This window comes from Martes martes, assembly GCF_963455335.1.
Source record: "Martes martes genome assembly, chromosome: 7".
Taxonomy (NCBI): domain Eukaryota; kingdom Metazoa; phylum Chordata; class Mammalia; order Carnivora; family Mustelidae; genus Martes; species Martes martes.
Genome location: NC_137894.1, coordinates 98,925,406 through 98,949,098, shown reverse-complemented (window position 1 = coordinate 98,949,098; position 23,693 = coordinate 98,925,406). Strand labels below are relative to the sequence as shown.

General features: G+C 35.8%; 1 protein-coding gene across 1 annotated transcript in view; it reads left to right on the top strand.

Annotated features, from left to right (window-relative positions):
* TXNDC16 (thioredoxin domain containing 16) overlaps positions 1-23,006 on the top strand; it is a 111,373-nt gene extending 88,367 nt beyond the window's left edge. The window contains exons 20-22 of the mRNA XM_080807725.1: positions 1,114-1,274; positions 4,078-4,268; positions 21,921-23,006. Coding sequence (XP_080663851.1) covers positions 1,114-1,274; positions 4,078-4,268; positions 21,921-22,186 — 618 coding nt within the window. The 3' untranslated portion in view covers positions 22,187-23,006. The remainder of the gene's footprint in view (positions 1-1,113; positions 1,275-4,077; positions 4,269-21,920) is intronic.
* The last annotated feature ends 687 nt before the right edge of the window (positions 23,007-23,693 follow it).

Below are 23,693 nucleotides of genomic sequence, written 5' to 3'. Positions count from 1 at the left end.
GTATGAATGCTTTCACACCTCTCTGCCTAGCCCCATGAGGCTCCCTATATCTGGAATCCCAGCTCTAGCACATACCTTCTTCTGTCAAGATCTTATTTCTTGCCCAAGACCAGATCACATGTCACTTCCAAAATCATCCATGGGCTCCCCTACTTGCTTTTTTAGCTTAATTTTATTGTCATACATTTAATTTTCTTGGATCACAGCAGTTTATCTACCTGTTTCCTCCTTTAGAGTAGGAGCTCTTTGAGGGCAGAGAAAGTATGTTACTTCTTTCTGACTCAGTACGCAACATAACATTGCGAACTTTGTAGTGGTGGTTCCATCTCCCCTAATGTTTCAGATCTGTTCTGCTGGCCTGGTGAAATCTGTCAATTTTAGGAAGGGGATATAACCTGTGTAGAAGATTAAAGATGATAATTAATATGAGAAGACAACTTAGGGAAATTTGGAGAAGAGGGGATCTAAGATTTAAGTCATGAAAGAGGAAGGTCTGAGAAGAGGATTTTGAGTGTGAAAGAGAAAGAATTCGAAGAAAAATGAGAATTGGCTAAGTGGCTTCGAGAACTAAAGAAGGAAAACTACATACCAGAGTTTGGTATTTGAGCTTTGCCTGAACAGAAATGAAACTGAAATTTTTATTTGTTTAAACACGTTTTTTGATTATATTAATTATGCTAAAATCATAATATTGAAACAAAATAAGATTTTTATTTTAAATAATCGTAGTTGAGGGATTAGATCTTTAAAACTCAGCATTTTTTTTTCCCCTAGAAATTTTATGTTAGGTACAATGAGAGTTTTGTTTGTCATATGTATGCTGTCTGATCTGGTCCAGATTTTAGCATAAGAAATCATTAGAAGTGTTCCATCCTTGTAAAACAGGGAACTCGTTTATCTTCAAGTTAGCTTTATTTTGGAAATAACTCATTAAGATAAAGTGAGCTTAAGTGAAAAGCTCTTACTATTCATAGTCACTAGTCAGTATAGCAAAATCTCCACTTAAAATATGTTTGAATTCCATTTTACAAACTAAAATTGCATGAGTGATTTGGACATTGTTTTCTATTTTATGTCTCATCATTCTCCATGTTTTTTCTTTTTTTCCAACAGCCAGAGATCACTGTGGAAAATCTTCCCATTTATTTAAGACTTCAGAAACCATTACTTATTTTATTCAGTGAGGGCAGCATAAATCCTCAGTATAAAAAAGCAATGTTGACGCTGGCAAAAGAGAAACACTTGGATTCACTTACCCCCTGCTGGTTAAATCTGTAAGTATATTCTTATTTTTTAATATGTAAAAGGTAAGAAACTATAATGATTACATTTTTTAAAAAGATTTTTATTTATTTATTTGACAGAGACAGACAGCGAGAGAGGGAACACAAGCAGAGGGAGTGGGAGAGGGAGAAGCAGGCTCTCCGCTGAGCGAGGAGACTGATGGGGAACTCAGTCCTAGGACCCTGGGATCATGACCTGAGCCAAAGGCAGACGCGTAACTGACTGAACCATCCAGGCGCCACATACATTTTCTTTAGGAGATGAAACTCTCTAATTCTATCTTTGGAGTTAATATAATGGGACCAGTGTATGAGTTATCCTATTTTAGTAACTAAACTTCCTCATATGGTCTAAGATGACCTTATTTTGGATTGAATTGTTTTACAATAATTTTTTTATTTTGCTGAATGTTATTTTTTTCCAGGTGTATATAGGTATAATTGACAATATTGTAAGATATTTAAAGTGTACATCATGGTGATTTGATACATGTATACATTGTGGAAGGATTCCTCCATGTAAATGAACATATTAATTACCTTGCATTATATATATATATGGTGGGGGAGGGAGTAAGAACATTTAAGTTCTCAGCAATTTTCAGTTATATAGTGTTCACAACTATAGTCACCATGTTATATACATTAGATCTTCAGAACTTACTTATTCATGTTACAGCTGAAAGTTTGTTTCCTTTTCCCAACCTTTTCCTATTTCCCCCAACCCTGAGTCCCAGGCAACCACTTTTCTACTCTGGTTCTGTGAGTTTGACTTTGTGATTTTTCACATAAGTGATTCCATGCAGTATTTGTCTTTCTCTCTCTGGCTTATTTCACTTGGCATAATGTCCTCAGAATCCATCCACGTCATAGGAAATAGCAGGATTTTCTTCTTTCTCATGACCGATTAATATTCTGTTGTATCTGTACCACACCTTCTTCATTCATCTTTTGACAGACACTTAGGTTGTTTCCCTATCTTGGCTGTTACAAATAATGCTGCAATAAACATGGGAGTGCATGTGTCTCTTCACTATCTTGTTTTCATCTCCTTTGGATAAATACCCAGAAGTAGGATTGCTCGATCAGATGGTAGTTCTATTTCAGTTTTTTGAGGAACCACCTTGCTGTTTTCCATAGTGGCTGTACCAATTTACATTCTCACCAACAGTGTACAAGGGTTACCTTTTCTTTACACTTGTTATCTTTTGTCTTTTTGATACTAGCAATTTTAGCAGGGTTGAGGTGGTATCTCATTGTGGTTTTGGTTTGCATTCCCTAACTTCCCTAATTAGTGATGTTGAGCATCTTTTCAGACATACAGACCATGGCCATCTGTATGTCTTCTTTGGGAAAATGTCTATTTAGGTCCTCTGTCCATTTTTTAATTGGATTGTTTGTGTTCTTTGGTGTTACACGAGTTCCTTAGTTATTTTAGATATAAACCCCTTATCACGATAGATGATTTGCAAATATTTTCTCTCATTCCAAAGGTCGCCTTTTCATTTAGTTGATGGTTTCCTTTGCTATACAGAAGCTTTTTAATTTGATGTAGTCCACTTAATTTATTTTTACTTATGTTTCATTTTGGTGTCATACAAATTTTAAAAAGCAGTAATTTTTCTGATTTTAAGGTTAATTGATGTCCACTGAAGCAAATACAGAAAAATAAACATTGTGATGTTTTGGCATTTTTCTTCAGTTTCTTTTTCTGTACTTTTATATTTTTAAAATGCAACCTAATATGTTACAGATAATTTTCAGTGCATTTGCCAGCAATATTTTCTGTTATGTTTTCTAGATGTATGGCTTGTGTTCCATTTAATGTCTGTGAACACAGTTCACATAAATACACACTATTTGTTGTTCAAATTCATCAAATGAAAAGACATTTATTCCAAGAATGGGGCAATGTACATTTTTTTTTTTTTCTGTGAAGAGTTCACCAACAGTACAACATACTGCTTAAGACAAAAATTTCCCAGGGCTTTGTAGGTATCTCAGAGTAAAACAATATTTTCCATGATTTGGAATGTGCTGTTTTATGAAACCTAGGTATCTTAAAAGTTGTGGTTTATGTGTATGGCCAGAACTTTTAAAAAATGTTTTTAATTTGAAATTAACCCCTTTGTTCCTGAGGAAAAACAACTTTATTTGGAGAAGTATTTATTATAAATATCTTACTATTTTATAGTTTGTAACCATTTAATTTTTAAGTTGATAAGTGATCTGATACTTGGCTCAACTTTGGGAGGAACCTATTGATTATATCAAACCCAAATTGACAAATCTTTGAACTATGACTGGTTTTCATGAAAATAGTCACTGACTACCTTTGTTTTTTTTTCTCCTAAGAGAAACACAATGCCCATGTTAAAAGAAACTCATTTCTGAGTTTCTAACTGAATCTGATTACTGATAACATAGTTATAGACCTCTTAGATTTTAGGATATCTTTTTATAAAATAAACTTAATGACGGGGTGCCTGGGTGGCTCAGTGGGTTAAAGCCTCTGCCTTCAGCTCAGGTCATGATCCCAGGAGCCTGGGATCGAGCCCCACATCAGGCTCTTCCCACATCAGGCTCTCTGCTCAGTGGGAAGCCTGCTTCCCTTCCTCTCTCTGCCTGCCTCTCTGCCTAATTGTGATCTCTGTCAAATAAATAAATAAAATCTTAAAAAAAATAAACTTAATGATATGATACTATATTTAAAGTTTAATGTTCTACAGCCTATTGTTTTCATAATTTTGTTATAGAAAGAAATACTAATGGATTCATTTGCTCCCTTTTTCAGAAAGAATACTCCTGCAGGACGAGGAATCTTGCAGGCATATTTTGATGCTCTGCCTCCCCTTCCTCTTCTTGTTGTGGTCAATCTGCATTCAGGTGGCCAAGTATTTGCATTTCCATCAGACCAGGCTATCACTGAACAAAACCTTTTATTGTGGCTGAAGAAACTAAAAGCAGGACTTGAGAGTCATATCAGTAAGTTTTCTGTTTTAATACACAGAGTTCTCTGTTTTCATAGATTTTTAGACTTGAATTATAGCTAATATATGCTAGACTGAGTTGAATTGTAATGTTTATAAGTATCTTAAATATTAATATGTTATAGCATTGTCCATGGAGCAATCTTCTTTGTGGTATTTATTATCCCCAGAAAATAAGTTCCATTCCATTCCATTTTATTAAATCTAATGATAGTAATAATAAACGTTTACTGAATACTGAACGGGTGTCTAGCACAATGCTAAGTGATTCACATGTGTTAACTCATTTAATTCTCCTAAGAGTCATAGGAAGTATTGCTACCTGTAGAAGACTTAGGTAACTAGTTCAAAGTTAAATAATTAAACAGTAAATGAGGAACTTTGGATTCCAACCTGTATCTCTTACTACAGAGCCAGAATTTTGAACCATAAGAAAGTAGATCTTGGTCAGTTTATGATGCTGGCTTATGATATGTGATATTCTCTACTTTTCTAAAACATATATGAATTTATATCTGTGGTACAGATGTATATGTTGATTTATGTACAATTGTGGTTAACAGGCCTGTTGCTATAATTGAAATAAGATGTAATGGACTAGATTATTAGTCTATTGAAGAAATGGTATGAAATTTGATGTAATGAAAAACCTCCTAAGATACCACCCAAAGATTTTGTTATTAGATATCAGATGAACTATATTATATTTTGACATTGTTCTATGACGGAGTCCTGAAATAGGGGATGTGTGTATATAAATATGTATGTATATGTACACACACACATTTCTTGTGTACAAACTCCAATTCAGTGTTATATTGTTTCTCAGCCAGCTGGCACAGTGTGAATCTACCATTATGTATATTTGTGTATATTTAATCAGATACCTAATTTAAGTGTCAGTCATTGCAGCACACCTGTTCTTCCCAGGTGGTCTGCTTCATTTCTGTTAAGTTAGGCAGTTTCAACTATGTTTAACTTGCCTGTGGGTGATATTTTTATAGTGAAATATAACTCACATACCATAAAGTTCATCCTTTTAAAGTGTACAATTCAGTAGTTTTAGTATATTCACAAGGTCATGCAACCATTATCACTATTGAATTCTAGAACATTTCATCATCCCAAAAAAGAAACCCCCTACCCATTAACACTAACTCTGTCTTCTCCTGTCTTCTCCTTCTCTCCACTCCCTGGCAATATACTTTATGTCTCTGTATTTGCCTCTTCTGGACAATTTATATAAATGGAATCATAGAATATGTGGCCTTTGGATCTGGCTTTTTCCCTTAGTATAAGTTTTCAAGGATCATTGATGTTATAACATGAATCAATAGTTCATTCCTTTTTATGGATGAATATTTCATTGTATTGGCATACCACATTTATTTAGTCACCAGTTGGACATTTGGGTTTCACCACTTTTGGGCTATTATGAATAGTGCTGCTGTGAACATTCCTGTACATGTTTTTGTATCTGTCCTTATGCCAGTACCGCACTGTCTTGGTATGGCTTTATAGTTGGTTTTAAATTGGGAAATTTGATCCTCCAACTTTGTTCTTTATTTCCAAGATGATTCTGGCTATTCTGGGTGGCCTTAGATGGCATTATTAGGTTTTAATTTTAATATTTTCCCAGGAAATGTGAAAAATTAAGTAACCATATTGTTTAAGTTATAATCTGGAAGAAGGTCTTTCTGTGTTATCACTCATCTCTGACTCACTCATTCTGGTCACATGGTATAGGGGTCCTTCCAGTTGTAGGTTTTGAACTCTTCAAACACTCTGTGTTCACTTCTCTATCTGCATTGCTATTTTGTAGACTCGAATGAGGTGTTGTCATTTTGTAGTTATGGTGTGATAATTGAAGGAGAGAGAAAGAGTTTTCCAGACAAACAAAAGTTAAAGGAGCTCATCATCAGTAAGCCAGCCTTGCAAGAAATGTTAAAGGGAATTATTTAAGTCGAAAAGAAAAGGCCATAACCAGAAGAAAATTATGAAAGAAAAAACTCACTGTTAAAAGCAAACAAAGATAGTGGATCAGTCACTTATAACTAGCATGAATATTAAAAGACAAATGTAGTAACATCGGTCATCTCTAAAATAGATACACAGAATAAAAAGATGTAAAATATGACACCAGAAACATAAAACTGGGGTGTGGGGGAAATAGTAAAAATGTAGTGCTTTTAGAATGTTTTGAAACTTAAGTGACCATAAACTTAAAATGGACTGCTATATACGTAGTGTGTTATATGTGAACCTCATGGTAACCACAAACCTAAACTCTATAATAGATCCTCAAAAAATAAAGAAAGGAATCCAAACATAATGTTAAAGAAAGTCATCAAATCACAAGGGAAGAGGACAAGAGAAGGAACAGAGAACTAAAAAGCAGCCAGAAAACCATTAATAAAATTGCAATAAGTACACACTTATCAATAATTACTCTATTATTTTTAAAGATTTTATTTATTTGTCAGAGAACACAAGCAGGGAGAGTGACAGGCAGAGGAAGGAGCCCAATGTAGGACTCAATTCCAGGACCCTGGGATCATGACTTGAGTCTAAAGCAGTCACTTAACCAATGGAGCCACTCAGGTGTCCCTAAAGATTTTATTTTTAAGTAATTTCCACATCCAACATGGGGCTCAAACTCACAACCCCAAGATCAAGAGTCACATGCTCTACTGTGACTGAGACAGCTAGGCACCCCTCAATAATTACTTTAAGTGGGCTAAATGCTCCAATCAAAAGACACAGAGTGACTAAATAGATGAAAAAACAAGACCCAATTATGTGCTTCCTACAAGAGACTCACTTCAGACTTAAAGATACATAGAAACTGAAAGTGAAAGGATGAGAAAAGATATTTCATGCAAATGGAAACGAAAAGAAAGCTGGGTGAATAATATTTATGTCAGGCAATATAAATATTAAAACAGACTATAAAGAGAGACAGTGAAGGGCATAACAATAATAAAGGGATCAATCCAACAAGAAGATAAAACAGTTGTAAATATCTAAGCACCCAGTATAGGAGCACCTAATTATATAAAGCAAATATTAACAGACATAAAGGGAGGGGCACCTGGGTGTCTCAGTTGGTTAAGTGTCTGCCTTTGGCTCAGGTCATGATCCTGGAGTCCGTGTCCAGCTCCCTGCTCAGTGGGAGGATCTGCTTCTCCCTCTGCCCCTCCCCCTCCCTCTCCACTTGTGTTCTATCTCTCACTTTTTCCCTCCCTCATATAAATAAAATCTTTAAAAAAAAAAAAAAAGACATAAGGGGAGAAATTGACAGTAATACAATACTGGTAGGGGACTTTAACACCCCAGTTATGTAATGGATAGAGAACACCCAAACTGAACATAGGGAAAATAGTGGCTTAGAATGACATACTAGATCAAATGGACGTAACAGATTATATAGAACATTTCATCCAAAAACAGCAGAATACATATTCTTTACAAGTACACATGAAACATTCTCTGGGGTAGATCACAGGTTAGGCCACAAAACAAGTCTCAATCAATTCAAAGAGACTGAAATCATATCATGCATTTTTCCCCCACCACAATGGTATGGGATTAGAAGTTAATTAGAAGAAGAAAAAAGATGGAGAAAAAAACCCCATAAACACGTAGAGGTTAAACAGCATGTCATTAAACAACCAATGGGTAAACAAAGAAATCAAAGAGGAGATTAAAAAAAACACCTACAGGCAAATGAAAATGGAAACACATCAGTTCAAAATCTTTGGGAGGCAGGCTGCAAAAACATTTCTAAGAGGGCAGACTGTAGCAATATAGGCCTCCATCAAGAAACAAGAAAAATCTCAAACAATCCAACCCTATACCTAAGAGAACTAGAAAAAGAACAAAGCCCAAAGTTGTAGAAGAAAGGACATAATAAAGATTAGAATGGAAATAAATGATTGGAGACTAAAAAAAGAGAAAAGATCAATGAAACTAAGATTTGGTTCTTTTTTTTTTTTTTTAAGATTTTTTATTTATTTATTTGACAGACAGATCACAAGTAGGCAGAGAGGCAGGCAGAGAGAGAAGGGAGGAAGCAGGTTCCCTGCTGAGCGGGGAGCCCGATGCGGGGCTCGATCCCAGGACCCTGGGATCATGACCTGAGCCGAAGGCAGTGGCTTTAACCCACTGAGCCACCCAGGTGCCCCTAAGATTTGGTTCTTTAAAAAGACAAACAAAGTTGATAGACCTTTATCCAGACTCAATCAGGAAAGAGGACTCAAATATACTCAGAAGTGAAAGGGAAGTTATAACTAACATCACAGAAGTACAAAGGATTGTGAGACTACCATGAAAAATTATATGCTAAAAAATTGTACACCTAGAAGAAATGGATACATTCCTAGAAATTTCCAAACTTCCAAAACTATCAGGAAAAAATAGAAAATGTGAATAAACCAATTACTCCTACCAAAAATGAATCAATAATCAAAAAACTTCCAATAAGCGAAAGTCCTAGACCAGAAGGCTTCACAGGTGAATTCTTCCAAACATTTATTTATTTAAAAAATTTTTTAAAAGATTTTATTTATTTATTTGACAGAGAGATAGATCACAAGTAGGCAGAGAGGCAGGCAGAGAGAGATGGGGAAGCAGGCTCCCCACTGAGCAGAGAGCCTGATGCGGGGCTCAATCCCAGGACCCTGAGAACATGACCTGAGCTGAAGGCAGAGGCTTAATCCACTGAGCCACCCAAGTGCCCCTCTCTACCAAACATTTAAAGAAGAATTAATACATATCTTTTTCAAACTATTCCAAAAGGTACAAGAGGAAAGAATTCTTCCACATTTATTCTACAAGGCCAGCATTACCCTGATACTGAAACCAGGCAAAGATACTACCAAAGAAGAAGGCGGGGGAGGGGAAGGAATGGAGAAGGAGGAGGAAGGAGAAGAAGAAATTACAGACCACTATCCCTGATGAACATAGATGCAAAGATTTTTTTTTCCAGATTTATTTTTATATTAGAGAAAGAGCATTGGGGGAGGGGCAGAGGGAGAAGAAGAGAGAGTCTTAGGCAGACTCTGTGCTGAGCCTGGAGCCAGATGTGTGGCTTGATCTCAAGACCCTGAGATTATAACCTGAGTTGAAACCAAGAGTTGAATATTTGACTATGTCACCCAGGTACCCCTAGATGCAAAAATTTATAACAAAGTATTAGCAAATTGAATTAAAAAATATATTGAAAAGGTCATTTAGCATGATTAAGTGGAAAATATTTCAGGGATGCAAAAATGGTTCAGTATCTGCAAATCAATCATCATGTTACACGTTAACAAAATTAAAGATAAAAATTATACAATCATCTCAGTGCAGAAAAAACATTTGACAAAATTCAACATCCATTCATAATAAGAACACTCAAGAAAATGAGTATAGAGGGAGTATACCTCAATATAATAAAGGCCATAAACAACAAACCCACAGCTAACATCATACTCATTGAAGAAAAGTTGAAAGCTTTTCCTTTAAGATGAGGAAAAAGACAAAGTGTCTACTCTCATCACTTTTATTCAGCATAGTAGTGGAAATCCTAGACATAGCAATCAGAAAAAGAAATAAAAGTTATCTAAATTAATAAGAAGTAAAACTGTCACTATTTGCAGATGACCTGATACTATATATAGAAAATTCTAAAAACTCCACTAAAAAACTGTTAGAACCAAAAAACTATTAGAACTGATAAATGAATTCAGTAAAGTTCCATGATGCAAAGTTAATATTCAGAAATCTGTTGTGTTTCTATACACTAATTATGAACTAGTGGAAAGAGGAATTAAGCACACAATTCAGTTACATCTGTATCAAAAAGAATAAAATACCTAGGAAAATATTTAACCAAGGAGGTAAAAGACCTGTACTCTGAGGACAACAAATGAAAAGATATTCCATGCTCATGAATTAGAAGAATTAATATTGTTAATATGTCCATGCTACTGAAAGAAATCTATAGATTCAATGCAGTCCTTATTAGAATACCAAGGATATCTTCACAGAACTAGAACAGATAATCCTAAAATTTGTATGAAATAACAAAAGACTGTCAAAGCAATCTTGAGAAAGAACAACAAAGCAGGAGGTATCACAATCCTAGTTTTCAAACAGTATTACAAAGCTATATTAATCAAAACGGAATGGTACTGGTAAAAAAATAGACACATGGATCAATGGAACTAAAGAGAGGGCCTTATAAATAAACCCACACTTACAAGGTTAATTAATCTATAGCAAAGGAGGCCAGAATATACAGTGGGAAAAGACAGTTTCTTTAATAAATGTTGTTGGGAAAACTGGACTGCTACATGGAAAAGAATGAAACTGCATCACTTCCTTATACCATACACAAAACCAAATTCAAAATGGATTAAAATCCTAAAAGTAAGAACCGAAATTATAAAACTCTTAGAACATAGGCAATAAACTCTTGGATATCAGCCTTTGCAATATTTTTCTGAATGGTCCCGAGTCAAGGGAAACAAAAGTAAAAACACAGTTGGGACTGTATCAACCTAAAAAGCTTTTGCATAGCAAAGGAAACCATCAACAAAATGAAAAGACAACCTACTTAATGGGGAAGATATTTGCAAATGATATATCCAGTAAGGGGCTAATATCTAAAATGTATAAAGAACACATATACCTCAACATCAAGAAAACAAATAGTCCCCGTTTAAAACTGGACAAAGGACCTAAGTAGACATTTTTCCAAAGAAGACATACAGATGGCCAAGAGACACATTGCATGGATCACTGGGTGTGGTGCATAAACAATGAATTTTGGAACACTGAAAAAAATTTAAAAATAAATTAAAGATGTTCAACATCCCTCATCATCAGGGAAATGAAGATCAAAACACCATGAGGTATCACCTCATACTAGTCAGAATGGCTAATATCAAAAAGACAAGAAATAGTAAGTATTGGCAAGGATATGGAGAAAAGAGAACCCTTGTGGACTGTTGGTGGGAGTGTAAATTGGTACAGCTACTGTGAAAAACAGTATGGCGGTTCCTCAAGAGATTAAAAATAGAAATACCATGTGACTTAGTAATCCCACTTCTGAGTATTTACACAAAGAAACTGAAAACACTAATTTGAAAAGATACATGTACCCCTATGTTTACTGTAGCATTATTTACAAGAACAAAGATACGGACGCAACATAAGTGCCCTTTAATAGATGAATGGAAAAAGAAGGTGTGATATTTATACTAAACAATGGGGTATTGCTCAGCCATAAAAAAGAATGAAATCTAGCCATTTGTGACAGCATAGATGGATGTAGAGAGTATTATGCCAAGTGAAATAAGACAGGAACACAAATACTGTGTGGTATTACTTATACATGGAATCTAAAAAACAAAACAAATGAACAAAACAGAAACAGACACAGGTTTTCAGAGGGGTGGGGAGTGTGGGAGGGATGGACAAAATAGGTAAAGGGGAGTAAGAGGTACAAATTTCAATTATAAGTCATGGGGATGAAAAGTACATCCTAGGGAATACAGTTAATATTCTGTTTTTGTATGGTGACAGATAGTAACTAGATAATGGTGATAATTTCATAATGTATATGAATGTCAAATCATTCTATTGTATACCTGAAGCTAATATTGTGTGTCAACAGTACTTCAGTTAAAAAAATAAAAATAATAAAAAAGGTTGTAATGTTCAAAGGTACAAAAACCTGACCTTATAATCCAACCCCCTTGATTATTAATGGTGTGGCTCTAGGCAAGTCTTTGTTTCCTCCTCTGCAACTATGAAGTGAGATTAATAGTTCCTACTCTGTGTCACATACATAAATTTTTTTAAAGATTTTTAAAGTTTATTTATCTGAGAGAGAGAGAGAGAATGAGCACAAGCAAGGGGGAGGGGGAAGGGAGAGGGAGAAGCAGACTCCCTGCTGAGTAGGAAGCCCGACATGGGGATTGATCCCAGGACCCTGAGATCATGACCTGAGCCAAAGGCAGATGCTTAGCCGACTGAGCCACCCAGGTGTCCCTCACATACTTATTTTAAAAATCAAGTAAAATTATGTATGTAAACGTATTTTGTAATGTGTGAAATCTGAAGTATTATCGTTAGTTTAGTTTAGATAGAGATCTATCCCACAGGGAGCATCTATTGGGCTTTGATTCTTCAACTCAAATCATTACCAAGAGGAAAGAACCAGAATTATTATTATTTTTAGTTTCCTGGGAGACTAGCATGTGTAATTTTGTTGATGCCTTTGCTAACTCACCTTTTGAGAGGTTTCCATTATTTCTTTGTATCAGTGTTCTATTCTTAAATTATTCCTGTAGCCTCTGCATCAGGAAAGAAGCAAACTGAGCAGTACTTCTGTGTATCTGGTCCTGTCTTCTGTGCGAACAGGACCCAGTCTTAACACACTTTGAGAGACAGATTGGAGACTGGGGTGTTGTAGCTACTCCCAGAAAAGCCTGAATCTGTAATGTGGTGCCATGTGTGTCTTGCTGCACATCTTAATTTATATGAAATTGTGACCACTGGCTATTCTTATTCAAGATTTCCATTTAACCTTCAAGTTCTCTGTTCTAGGTCTTGATTTTCTCATTTATAAATTGGGATAAAAATTATACTTACTGCATGGGGTTGTAAAGATTAAAACAATAATGCCTGGTACAAAGTGAAGGATCAGTAAATGTTACTGTTGTTATTATCATTACAAAGTGTTTATTATTCATACATGATGAGAGTACATTTTTACTTACCATAGAAAACATCCAGGACCTTTACATAGTTTTCTTAGCAAATAATTAGCAGAATTGAGATGCCTACTTTCAGGCATTTTGCCATCATGCCAGACTAATAGGCTGCAGTGTTTACCTTAAAAAATAAAACACAATAAATATTTAGCTTATTTAAGTTGGACTTTCCTTAAAGATACTTTAATGTCCTGGTGCCTGGGTGGCTTAGTTGGTTAAGCATCTGCCTTCAGCTCAGGTCATGATCTCAGAATCACGGCTCAGAGTGGAGTCTGCTGCTTCCTCTCCTTTTGCCCTTCCCTCAGTTCATACACACTCTCTCTTGCTGTCTCTGTCTCTAAAATAAATAAAATCTTTTTTAAAGAAAGATACTTTATCTGCATCTGGCAAACTACCTATTCCTTATACTCAAGAAAATATTTTATATATTGGTCACTTTTGAATCTGCTAACCCGGCAATGGTAATTTTAAACATCAACTACAGGTGTAGCTTAAATTTAATACCCTCCTGATGTACCATGTTCTAGAATTTCATGTAATTGAGTCTACATGAGGAAATTATAAAGAGTATAGATAAACTGCATATGTTATTTATGCAGATTTTTGTTGGAGCTCTTAATTTGCCTCTGGAAATCAGAATCTCTATGAATTTTCTAAGCTTTTAAAGGTATTTATTTGATTTATGAGAGATGCTCAACTTTGTCTTTTATCAACATTTATTATTATTTTTTTCATGTAATTGTGCAGAGGTTCTTTCACTGGAATTTATCTTTTAAAGGTTTACTTTGCACATTTCCTTAATTTATTTCTCAAAATAGCATTTTAAATGGGCACCTAAATTCTAAAATGTTTTTGTAAATAGAGAAGAGTTGGCTAATTTACTCATATATATTATCAGATTAAATCAGTTTTCCTCTTCCAATGACTAGTTTTAAAATAATGTTCAGATTCACTACTGTGAAGCCCATCTAAGACACTAATTGCTGCCTGTTTATCATACAGTTGATTCTGTAGCAATTTTTAATTATTCCTTATCTATAGTTACTTTTACAAAATGAGCTTGTTTTCATAAAGTGTATGCAAAGTGTAATCAAAAGGTTCAAAAACATCTATCAGTGGATACTTGGGTTGCATCCATATCTTCACTGTTGTAAATAATGCAATAAACAGGGTTACATATATCTTTTCAAGTTAGTCTTTTTGTTTTCTTTTGGTAAATACTAGTAGCAGAATTATTGGATCATATGGTATTTCTATTTTTAATTTTTTGAGGAACTTCCATACTGTTTTCCACATTGGTTGTACCAGTTTACATTCCCACCTACAGTACACAAGGGTTCCTTTTTCTGTACATACTTACCAACGTGGATGGACCTAAGAGTATTATGCTAAGTGAAATAAGTCAGACTGAGAAAGAAAAATACCATATGATTCCACTTATATGTGGAATCAAAAAGCAAATAAACAAAAAGAATCAGACCTGTAACTATAGACAACAAACTGAAGATTGCTGGAAGGAAGGGGTGGGAGATGGGCAAAACAGGTGAAGGGGAGTGGGAGATACAGGCTTCCAGTTATGGAATGAATAAGTCATTGGGATGAAAGGTGTAGCATAGGGAATGTAGTTGATAGAATATAAAATATAAACTAATAGAGTTGTGTGGTGACAGATGGTAATTACACTTGTGGTGAGCATAGCACAACATATAAACTTTTTGAAGCACTATGTTACACACCTGAAAGTAGAACACTATGTGTCAACTATACTCAATTTTAAGAAAAAAGTTTCAAAAACAGAGTGCTTTTAAAAAATGTAAAGAAATAGTTGTCTAAATAAATGTGTATGTTCCAAAACTTTTTTCTGGAATGATTCATAAGAAATAGTTCCAGGCGAGTTTCTGGGGAAGACAACAGAGTAAGAAAAAGCTCACTCACCCCAGCCCATGGATACAACTAGATAACACCTACGTCAGTGTAAAAACCCAAAAACAACCTGAAGACTGGTGGACAGACTCTCTCCAAAGCTGAATGTTAGAGAAGGGGCTACACTGAAGATGGTGTGAAGGGTGGATACATGGTTGGGAGCTCAGCAACTTTCAGGACTGTCTCAGAAAGGAGGGACCCTGCGGGTACACAGAGGAGAGAGAAGCGGACACTCACACCAAGCACGAAAGGCATGGGGAACCTGCATGAGGAAGATGAATCCACACAGCATTTGACTTTGGAAACCAGAGGGGCCTAATTTCATGACTTCTTAAAATCAGTGGTGCTTAATGCCTAGAACTTAAAAAGTCAACAGGCTGGGCCCTTGGAGAACCTGGAGGGTAGATTCCCCCACCCTTAAAGAGACAGCACAACAAACAGCCCAACAGAGAGACAGCATAGAAGCAAAGTAAAAACGCTTGGGGTGTATCAGGAGATTTATTTACTAACCTAAAAGTGTGTGCTGGAGTGGCAGGAATCTATAGGAGACTTCTCTGGGAAGAGAGGAGCTGGCAGGCACCATTTCTTTCCCCTTCCCCCCAGCATAGATACATGGATACTTGGGGGACCCCACTCAGTGCCAACACTCTCCATCTAACTTGCCTACCTCCCTGTGTTCTCCTGTGGGCATAACCTTCCAATCCACCCTTGGCTGGAGCCTATCCAAAGTGGTGCCCAAGCATGGCAGTGTACAAGTAGCCACATCAGGGGCCAGTACCGCTCCAAGGTAACTCCTGCCCTGGGGAGAGGGGTAGACAGCCACACACTAGTGCAACTTCAGCCCCTGGCAGTAGGATAGGGGCAGATATCCAATCTGACTGTAGACCCTCCCCAGAACAGAAGCTTCTCAGGAGACAACACAGGGAAAGTGACCCATGCTACTGTATCTCTGGCAAACACCTGGTCCTACTCAAGCCCACTGCGGCCCCAGACTGTCTCACTAACAACACAGGGATTAATCCCTGTCCACCACAGGCAAAGAGCCATTGCAGATGACTGCCCTGAGGCAAAAGCAGCTCAATCACAGTAGTAGGGCACTCGCAACACAATAGGAGACATCCATGAAGTGCCAGGTTCTGGTGAATAGGGGACATTGGATGCAAGGCACTACAAGACCTCTTTTCCATAAAGCCATTATCTGCAAGAGCAGGAGACATAGCTGACTTTACTAACACATTGAAACAGAGTTCAACAAAATGAAGAGTCGGAGGAGTATGTCCCAAATGAAAGAACAGAACAAAATCACAGTGAGAGAGCTAAACAAAATGGAAATAAGTCATATGCCTGATAGAGAATTTAAAGTAATTGTCATAAAGGTACTTGCTGGACTTGAGAAGAGTGGGCGACCTCAGTAAGACCTTTAACAAAAATATACAAAACAAAGAAGAACCAGTCAGAGATAAACTCAATAACTGAAATTAGAAATATGCTAGATGGAATAACTAGCAGCCTAGAGGAAACAGAAGATTGGATTGGCAAGCTGGAGGGCAGAGTAATGGAAAGCAATTAAACTGAACAGGAGAGAGAAAAAATAATAATAAATGAAAATAGACTTGGCAAACTCAGTGACACCATCAAGTATAATAACGTTTGCATTATAGGGAGCCCAGAAAGAGAAGGAGTGAAAAAGGAGCAGAAAATTTATTTGAAGAAATAATAACTGAAAAATTCCCTAATCTGGGGAAGAAAACAGAAATCCAGATCCAGGGGGCACAAGAGCCCCCAACAAAATCGGCGCAAGGAGGTTCACACTAAGACACATAGTAATGAATAGCAAGAAGTAATGATAAGGAGAGTATTTTCAAAGCAGCAAAAAAACTGAACCAAAACAAAAAAAACAGTTACTACAAGGGAAACCCTGTAAGGCTATCAGCAGATTTTTCAGCAGGAACTTTGCAGGCTACAAGGAGTAGCATGATATATTCAAAGTGCTGAAGGGAAAAAAATCTGCAGCCAAGAATATCGAGCAAGCTTATAATTTAGAATAGAAGGAGAGAGAGAGTTTCCCAGACAAAAATTAAAAGAATTTATGAGCACTAAAATAGCCATGCAAGAAATATTAAAGGTAATTCTTTGAATGGAAAGAAAAGACCAGAAACAGGAGTAAGAAGAGTAGGAAGCTCAAAAGCAGTAAAATTAAGTATATCTGTAAAAATCAGTCAAGGGATTCACAAAATAAAAAGATATAAAGTATGATGCCATATTCCTAAAATGTGGGGGAAGAGGAATAAAGGATGGGTTCAAATTTAAGTGACCATCAACTTAATATAGATTGCTATATGCATAACATGTTATTTATACACCTAATGGTAGCAACAGATCAAAAATCAGTAATAGAGATGGAAGATATAAAGCAAAAGAAATCCAATATATCATTAAAGAAAACCAGTAAACCATGAGAGAATAAAGCAAGAGAAGAAAGGAACAGAGAGGAACTACCAAAACAATAAAACAAGTTAACCAAATGGCAATAAATACATACCTATTAATACTTACTTTGAATGTAAATGGACTAAGTGCTCCATTCAAAAGGTTTAGGGTGAGAGACCCATCTATATGTTCCTATAAGAGACTCATTTCAGACCCAAAGACACATACAGTTTGAACCGATAGAAACGCATTTATCATGCAAATGAAAGTGAAAAGAAAGCCAGGGTAGCAATATATGTAAATCAGACAAAATAGGCTTTTAACCAAAGAGATAGAACAATTATAAATATTTATGCACCAGTATGGGAGCATCTATATATAACCCAAATATAAAACATCATCTAGTAACAAACATAAAGGAAGTAACTGATAGTAATGTAATAATAGTAGGAGACTTTAACATGCCAGTTATATCAATGGATAGATCATCCAAACAGAAAAATCAACAAGGAAACAGTGGCTTTGAATGGCACATTGGCCCAGATGGATCTAACAGATATATTCAGAACATTCTATCCTAAAACAGCAGAATTTACATTCTTTTCAAGTGCACATGGGACATTCTCCAGAATAGATCACATATTAGGCCCCCAAGAAAGTCTCAAATTAAAAAAGGTTGAAGTCATACCATGCATTTCTTCTGGCCACAACTCTATAAAACTAGAAATCAGTTACAAGAAAAAATAAAGAATACAACTACATGGAGGTTATGTAACATTCTGCTAAACAATGAGCCAACCAAGAAATCAAAGAGAAAATAAAAAAATAGAGTTGAGGAAAATGAAAACACAAGGGTGCAAGATCTTTGGGGTACAGCAAAAGTTGTTCTGAAAGGGAAGCTTATAGCAACACAGGCCTACCTCAAAAAGCAAGAAAAATTTCAAATAACCTAACCTTACACTTAAAAGAGGCAGAAAAAGAACTAACAAAACCTGAAACCAGTAGAAGGAAGGAAATAATAAAGATCAGAGCAGATATAAAGGAAATAGAAACTAAAAAAAACAATAGATCAGTGAAACTAGGAGCTGGTTCTTGGAAAAGATAACAGAATTGATAGACCTTTTAGCCAGATCATGAAAAAGAGAGGACTCAAAATCAGAAGTTATAGAGGAGAAATAACAACTGACAGCACAGAAATATAAAGGATTATAAGAGAATATTATGGTAAATTCTATGTCAACAAATTGGACAACCTAAAAGAAGTGGTTAAATTCCTAGAAACATGTAACCTCCCAAAACTGAATCAGAAAGAAATAGAAAATTTGAGCCAGCAATGAATTTGAGTTAGTAATCAAAAGACTGCCAACAAACAAAAGCCCAAATGGCTACACAAGTGAATTCTACCAAACATTTAAGGAAGAGGTAATATGTTGTTCTCAAACTATTAAAAAAAAAAAAAGGCAGAAGAAAAGCTTTCAATTCATTCTATGAGGCCAGATAAAGACCCTATAAAAAAAGAATCACAGGCCAATATCTCTGATGAACATAGATGCAAAAATCCTCAACAAAATAGCAAACTGAATCTAACAGTACATTAAAAAATCATTCACCATTATGAAGTGGGATTTATTCCTGGGATGTAAGGGTGATTCAGTATTCATAAATCATCATTGTGACACATCAAATCAATAAGAGAAAGGATAGCCATATGATCATTTAAATAGTTGCAGAAAAAGCATTTGACAAAGTACAACATTCATTGATGGTAAAAGCAACAAAGTAAGCTTAAAGGGAACATACTTCAACATAATAAAGGCTATATATGAAAACCCCTCGCTAACATGGTGGTGAAAAGTGGAGCTTTCCCTCTAAGGTCAGGAATAGGATAAGAATGTCTACCCTTAAACCCCTTCTTTTCAACATAGTACTGGAAGTCCTAGCCACAGCAGTCAGACAACGAAAAGAAATAAAAGGCATCCAAATTGGTAAGGAAGAATTAAGACTGTTACTATTTGCAGATGACCTAATATATATACAGAAAACCCTTGAAGACTCCACCAAAAAATGACTAGAACTGATAATGAATGCCATAAGGTCGCAGGATACAGTCAATAAACATATCTGTTGCATTTCTATACACTAACAATGAAATAGCAGAAAGAGAAGAAAACAGTCCCATCTAAAATTGCACCCAAAATAATAAAATATCTAGGAGTAAACTTAACCAAGGAGGCAAAAGACCTGTGCTGTGAAAACTATAAAACATTGATGAAACAAAGACAACATAAACAAATGTTAAGTTATGCCATGCTCATGGGTTGGAAGAATCAATATTGTTAAAATGTCCATACTACTCAAAGCAATCAACAGATTTTAACGCAATCCCTATCACAGTACCAACAGAATTTCTCACAGAAGTAGAACAAGCAATTGTGTAATTTGTTTGGAACAAGAAAAGACCCTGAATAGCGAAAGCAATCTTGTGCAAGAAGAACAAAACAAGAACAATCCTGGATTTCAAGATATACTACAAAGCTCTGGTAATCACAACAGTATGGTACTGGCACAAAAATAGGCACATAGGTCAATGGAGAATAGAGAGCCCAGAAATAAACCCATGATTATATGGTCAATTAATCTTTGACAAAGGAGGTGAGAATATGCAGTGGGAAAAAGACAGCCTATTTAGCAAATGGTATAGGACAGCTACATACAAACAAATGAAACGGAACCACTTTCTCACACCTTAAAATGGATTAAGGACATAAATGTGAGACCTGAACCATAAAATCCTAGAAGTACAGGCAGTAATTTCTTTGGCATTGGCCATAGCAACATTTTTCTAATACATCTCCTGAGGCGAGAGAAATAAAAGCAAAATTAAACTATTGGAGCCCAGCAAAATAAAGGACTTCTGCACAGCAAAGGAAACAATCAACAAAATGAGAAGAAAACCTACTGAATGAGAAAAAGATATGTGCAAATGACATATTTGATAAAGGGTTAGTATCCAAAATATATAAAGAACTTAACACCCCTAACATAAGTAATCCAATTAAAAAGGGGCAGAAGATATGAATAGACATTTCTCCAAAGAAGACATCCATATGGTCAATAAGACACGTGAAAAGATGCTCAGTATCACTCATCCTTAGGGAAATGCAAATCAAAACCACGATGAGATATCACCTTACACCTGTCAGACTGGCTAAAATAAAAAATACAAGAGATAGCAAGTATTGACAAGGATGTGGAGAATAAGGACCCCTTGTCCTCTGTTGGTAGTACTGCAAGCTGGTGCAGCCCCTGTGGAAAACAGCGTGGAGGTTCCTCAAAAAATTAAAAGAGAATTAACATATGGTCCAGTCAGTAATACCACACTATTGAGTATTTACCCAAGGAATATGGAAACAGTATCTAATTCAAAAAGATATATACATTCCTATCTTTATTGCAGCATTAGTTACAATTGCCATATTATGGAAGCAGACTGTCCATTGATAGCTAAGTGAATAAGGAAGATCTGTGTGTACACACAAACACACACAAATATTACTCAGCCATAAAAGAGAATGAAATCTTGTTATTTGCAACAACATGGATGGGTCTAGAGGGTATAATGCTAAGTGAAATAAGTCAGAGAAAGACAAATACCCATATGATTTCACTTACATGTGGAATTTAAGAAACAAAATGAACAAAGAAAAAAAGACAACCCAAAAAACAGATTCAACTGAGAACGAACTGATGTTTATCAGAGACGAGGTGGGTGGGGGATGGGTGAAATAAGTGAAGGGGATTAAAAGTACGCTTATTCTGATAGTACTGAGTAATGTATAGAACTAATGAATCACTATGTTACACACTTGCAGCTAATATAACACTATGTTAACTATGCTAGAGTTAAAAAAAAAATCCAATTCTTTGGGATAAATTTGGGTAGGGTGGAAAGCAGGAGGCCTTTTCATTTTAATTTGTATCTGTATGTAATGTCATTACCATATTGCTGTTTTTTAAAACCTCAACAAGGGTTAACTAGTTGGGAGATTTTGGATTTTGGACCTTTTTTTCCCTCTATTCATACTAATGTTTAGGGACACCTGGGTGACTCAGTTGATTAGGTGTCTGCCTTCAGCTTAGGTCATGATCCTGGAGTCCCAGGATTGAGCCCCACATCTGGCTCCCTGCTCAGCAGGGAGTCTACTTCTTCCTCTGCAGTTTAACCTGCTTGTGCATGCTCTGTTTCTCAAATAAAATCTTTAAAAAAAACAAATGCTTTTTTTTTTTAAAAAACCTTTATTTAGAATAGCTTGCAAATATATAAAAAAGTGAAAATGGCTAGTAATGATAAATGTATCAAGTTTCTTAGACAATGACCATAAAAAAAATCTAGTTTCATTTAGATAAGTAAGACTGATAAAGCCTTTACTCCTACAAATGTATTTTTCAAAATAAGATATTTTCTAGTGTATTTATATGATGATTTGATAGCTGTTCATTATTAACCGTTGGCTGTATCTTCCTTGCAGCAGTTTTACCTGCTCAGGAATGGAAACCTCCTCTTCCTGCTTATGATTTTCTAAGTATGATGGATGCTGCAGCATCTCACCATCCCACAAGGAAAGATCCCGAGTGTACAAAAGAAACAGATGCATCGGAGAATGATAAAAAACAGGAAGACAAATCAGCAATCAGAAAAGAACCAATTGAAACACTGAGAATAAAGCATTGGAATAGAAGTAATTGGTTTAAAGAAGGAGGAAAATCATTTAGGCATGATAATAAAGAGTTATGAGCTGGTTTCCTAGGGCTGTGGAGAGCTTGACAAAGTCTTTTTAGTTTATTTGGTAGACTGAAGAATTTATTAAAAAATAATACTAAATCATTTCAAGTTTCTAGACCGGTTTTGTCCAATGAAAATATGTGAGCCATGGATGTTACTTAGAATTTTCTAGTAGCACATTTTAGAAAAAAGTAAAAATGCACAGGTGAAATTAATTTTAATTTTTCACCCAGTTAGTATGCTAAAATAGCTCAGTTAACATCAAAATTATAATGAGATATTTTACATTCTTTTTTTTCTAGCAAGTCTTCAAAATGCAGTGGATATTTTACCCTTCCTGTACATTTCATTTCAGAGCAGCCACATGTGGCTAGTGACTGCTGTGACTAGTGACCGGTATACTTAATTTAACTTAGTTCTAGCCATGAATTAGAATAAAAATGCAACTCTGTTTTAATCACAGTTGGCTCCACAATGGTATCACACATCTGGAAATTGTATTTGTTCTGTTGTAGATGTGATGTTAAAACCAGTGTTTTTAAACCAGGGAGCAGTTTTGCCCCTCAGGGGACATTTGGCAATGTCAAGAGACATTTTTGCTTGTCATGACTAGGGGTGTTACTGGCATCTAGTGGGTAGAGGCCAGGAATGCTGCTAAACACCCTGTCATGCTTTGGACAGCCCCTCACAACGAAGAACTGTGCTGCCCAAATGTTAGTAGTGCCATGGTTTGGTAACCCTGTGTTAAACTAACCTGCGGTAGAATGTTCTTGTTCTGCTCAGTTATGTCTGAAAAAATCTTGAATGTTAGAGATAAATATTATCTAGACACAACTGTATCTTTTTTTCTTTTTTTAAGATTTTATTTATTTGTTTGACAGAGATCACAAGTAGGCAGAGCAGCAGGCAGAGAGAGAGAGAGAGGGTAAAGCAGGCTCCCTGCTGAGCAGAGAACCCGATGTGGGGCTCGATCCCAGGACCCTGAGATCACGACCTGAGCCAAAGGCAGACACTTAACCCACTGAGCCACCTAGGCACCCCTGGATACAACCATATCTTATAAATTCATTTTTATAGTATTTTTGAAAGGTGATGAGATAACGCTAAAAAGGACTGAATTATACATATAAGCACACAGAAACATGAAATTGATTAGTTATTGTACCATAGCCAGCAATTTTGACAGTTGTTAATAACATGTTCTTTTAATAATTTTAATTAAAGTGTCTAGATTTCAGACTACCTTCAAAAATTTCCTTTAACCTATGTCATGCCCTCTATTGGACCATGTACCCTATATCAATTGGGTTTCTTTAGTTGCAAGCAACAGAAACTTAAGCAAAGTGGAAATAGTGGATAATCATGGAGTTAGAAGAAAGAATAAGCCACATTTTTAAAAAGATAGGAACCAAGGCTGTTCTGGGATCTATGTGTGAGGAACCAACAGCTTGGTGATGAATCAGTTCCAATTGTTTTTCTATCTTTTGTGACTCAGGGAATCCTGGGAAACTTGCTTAGG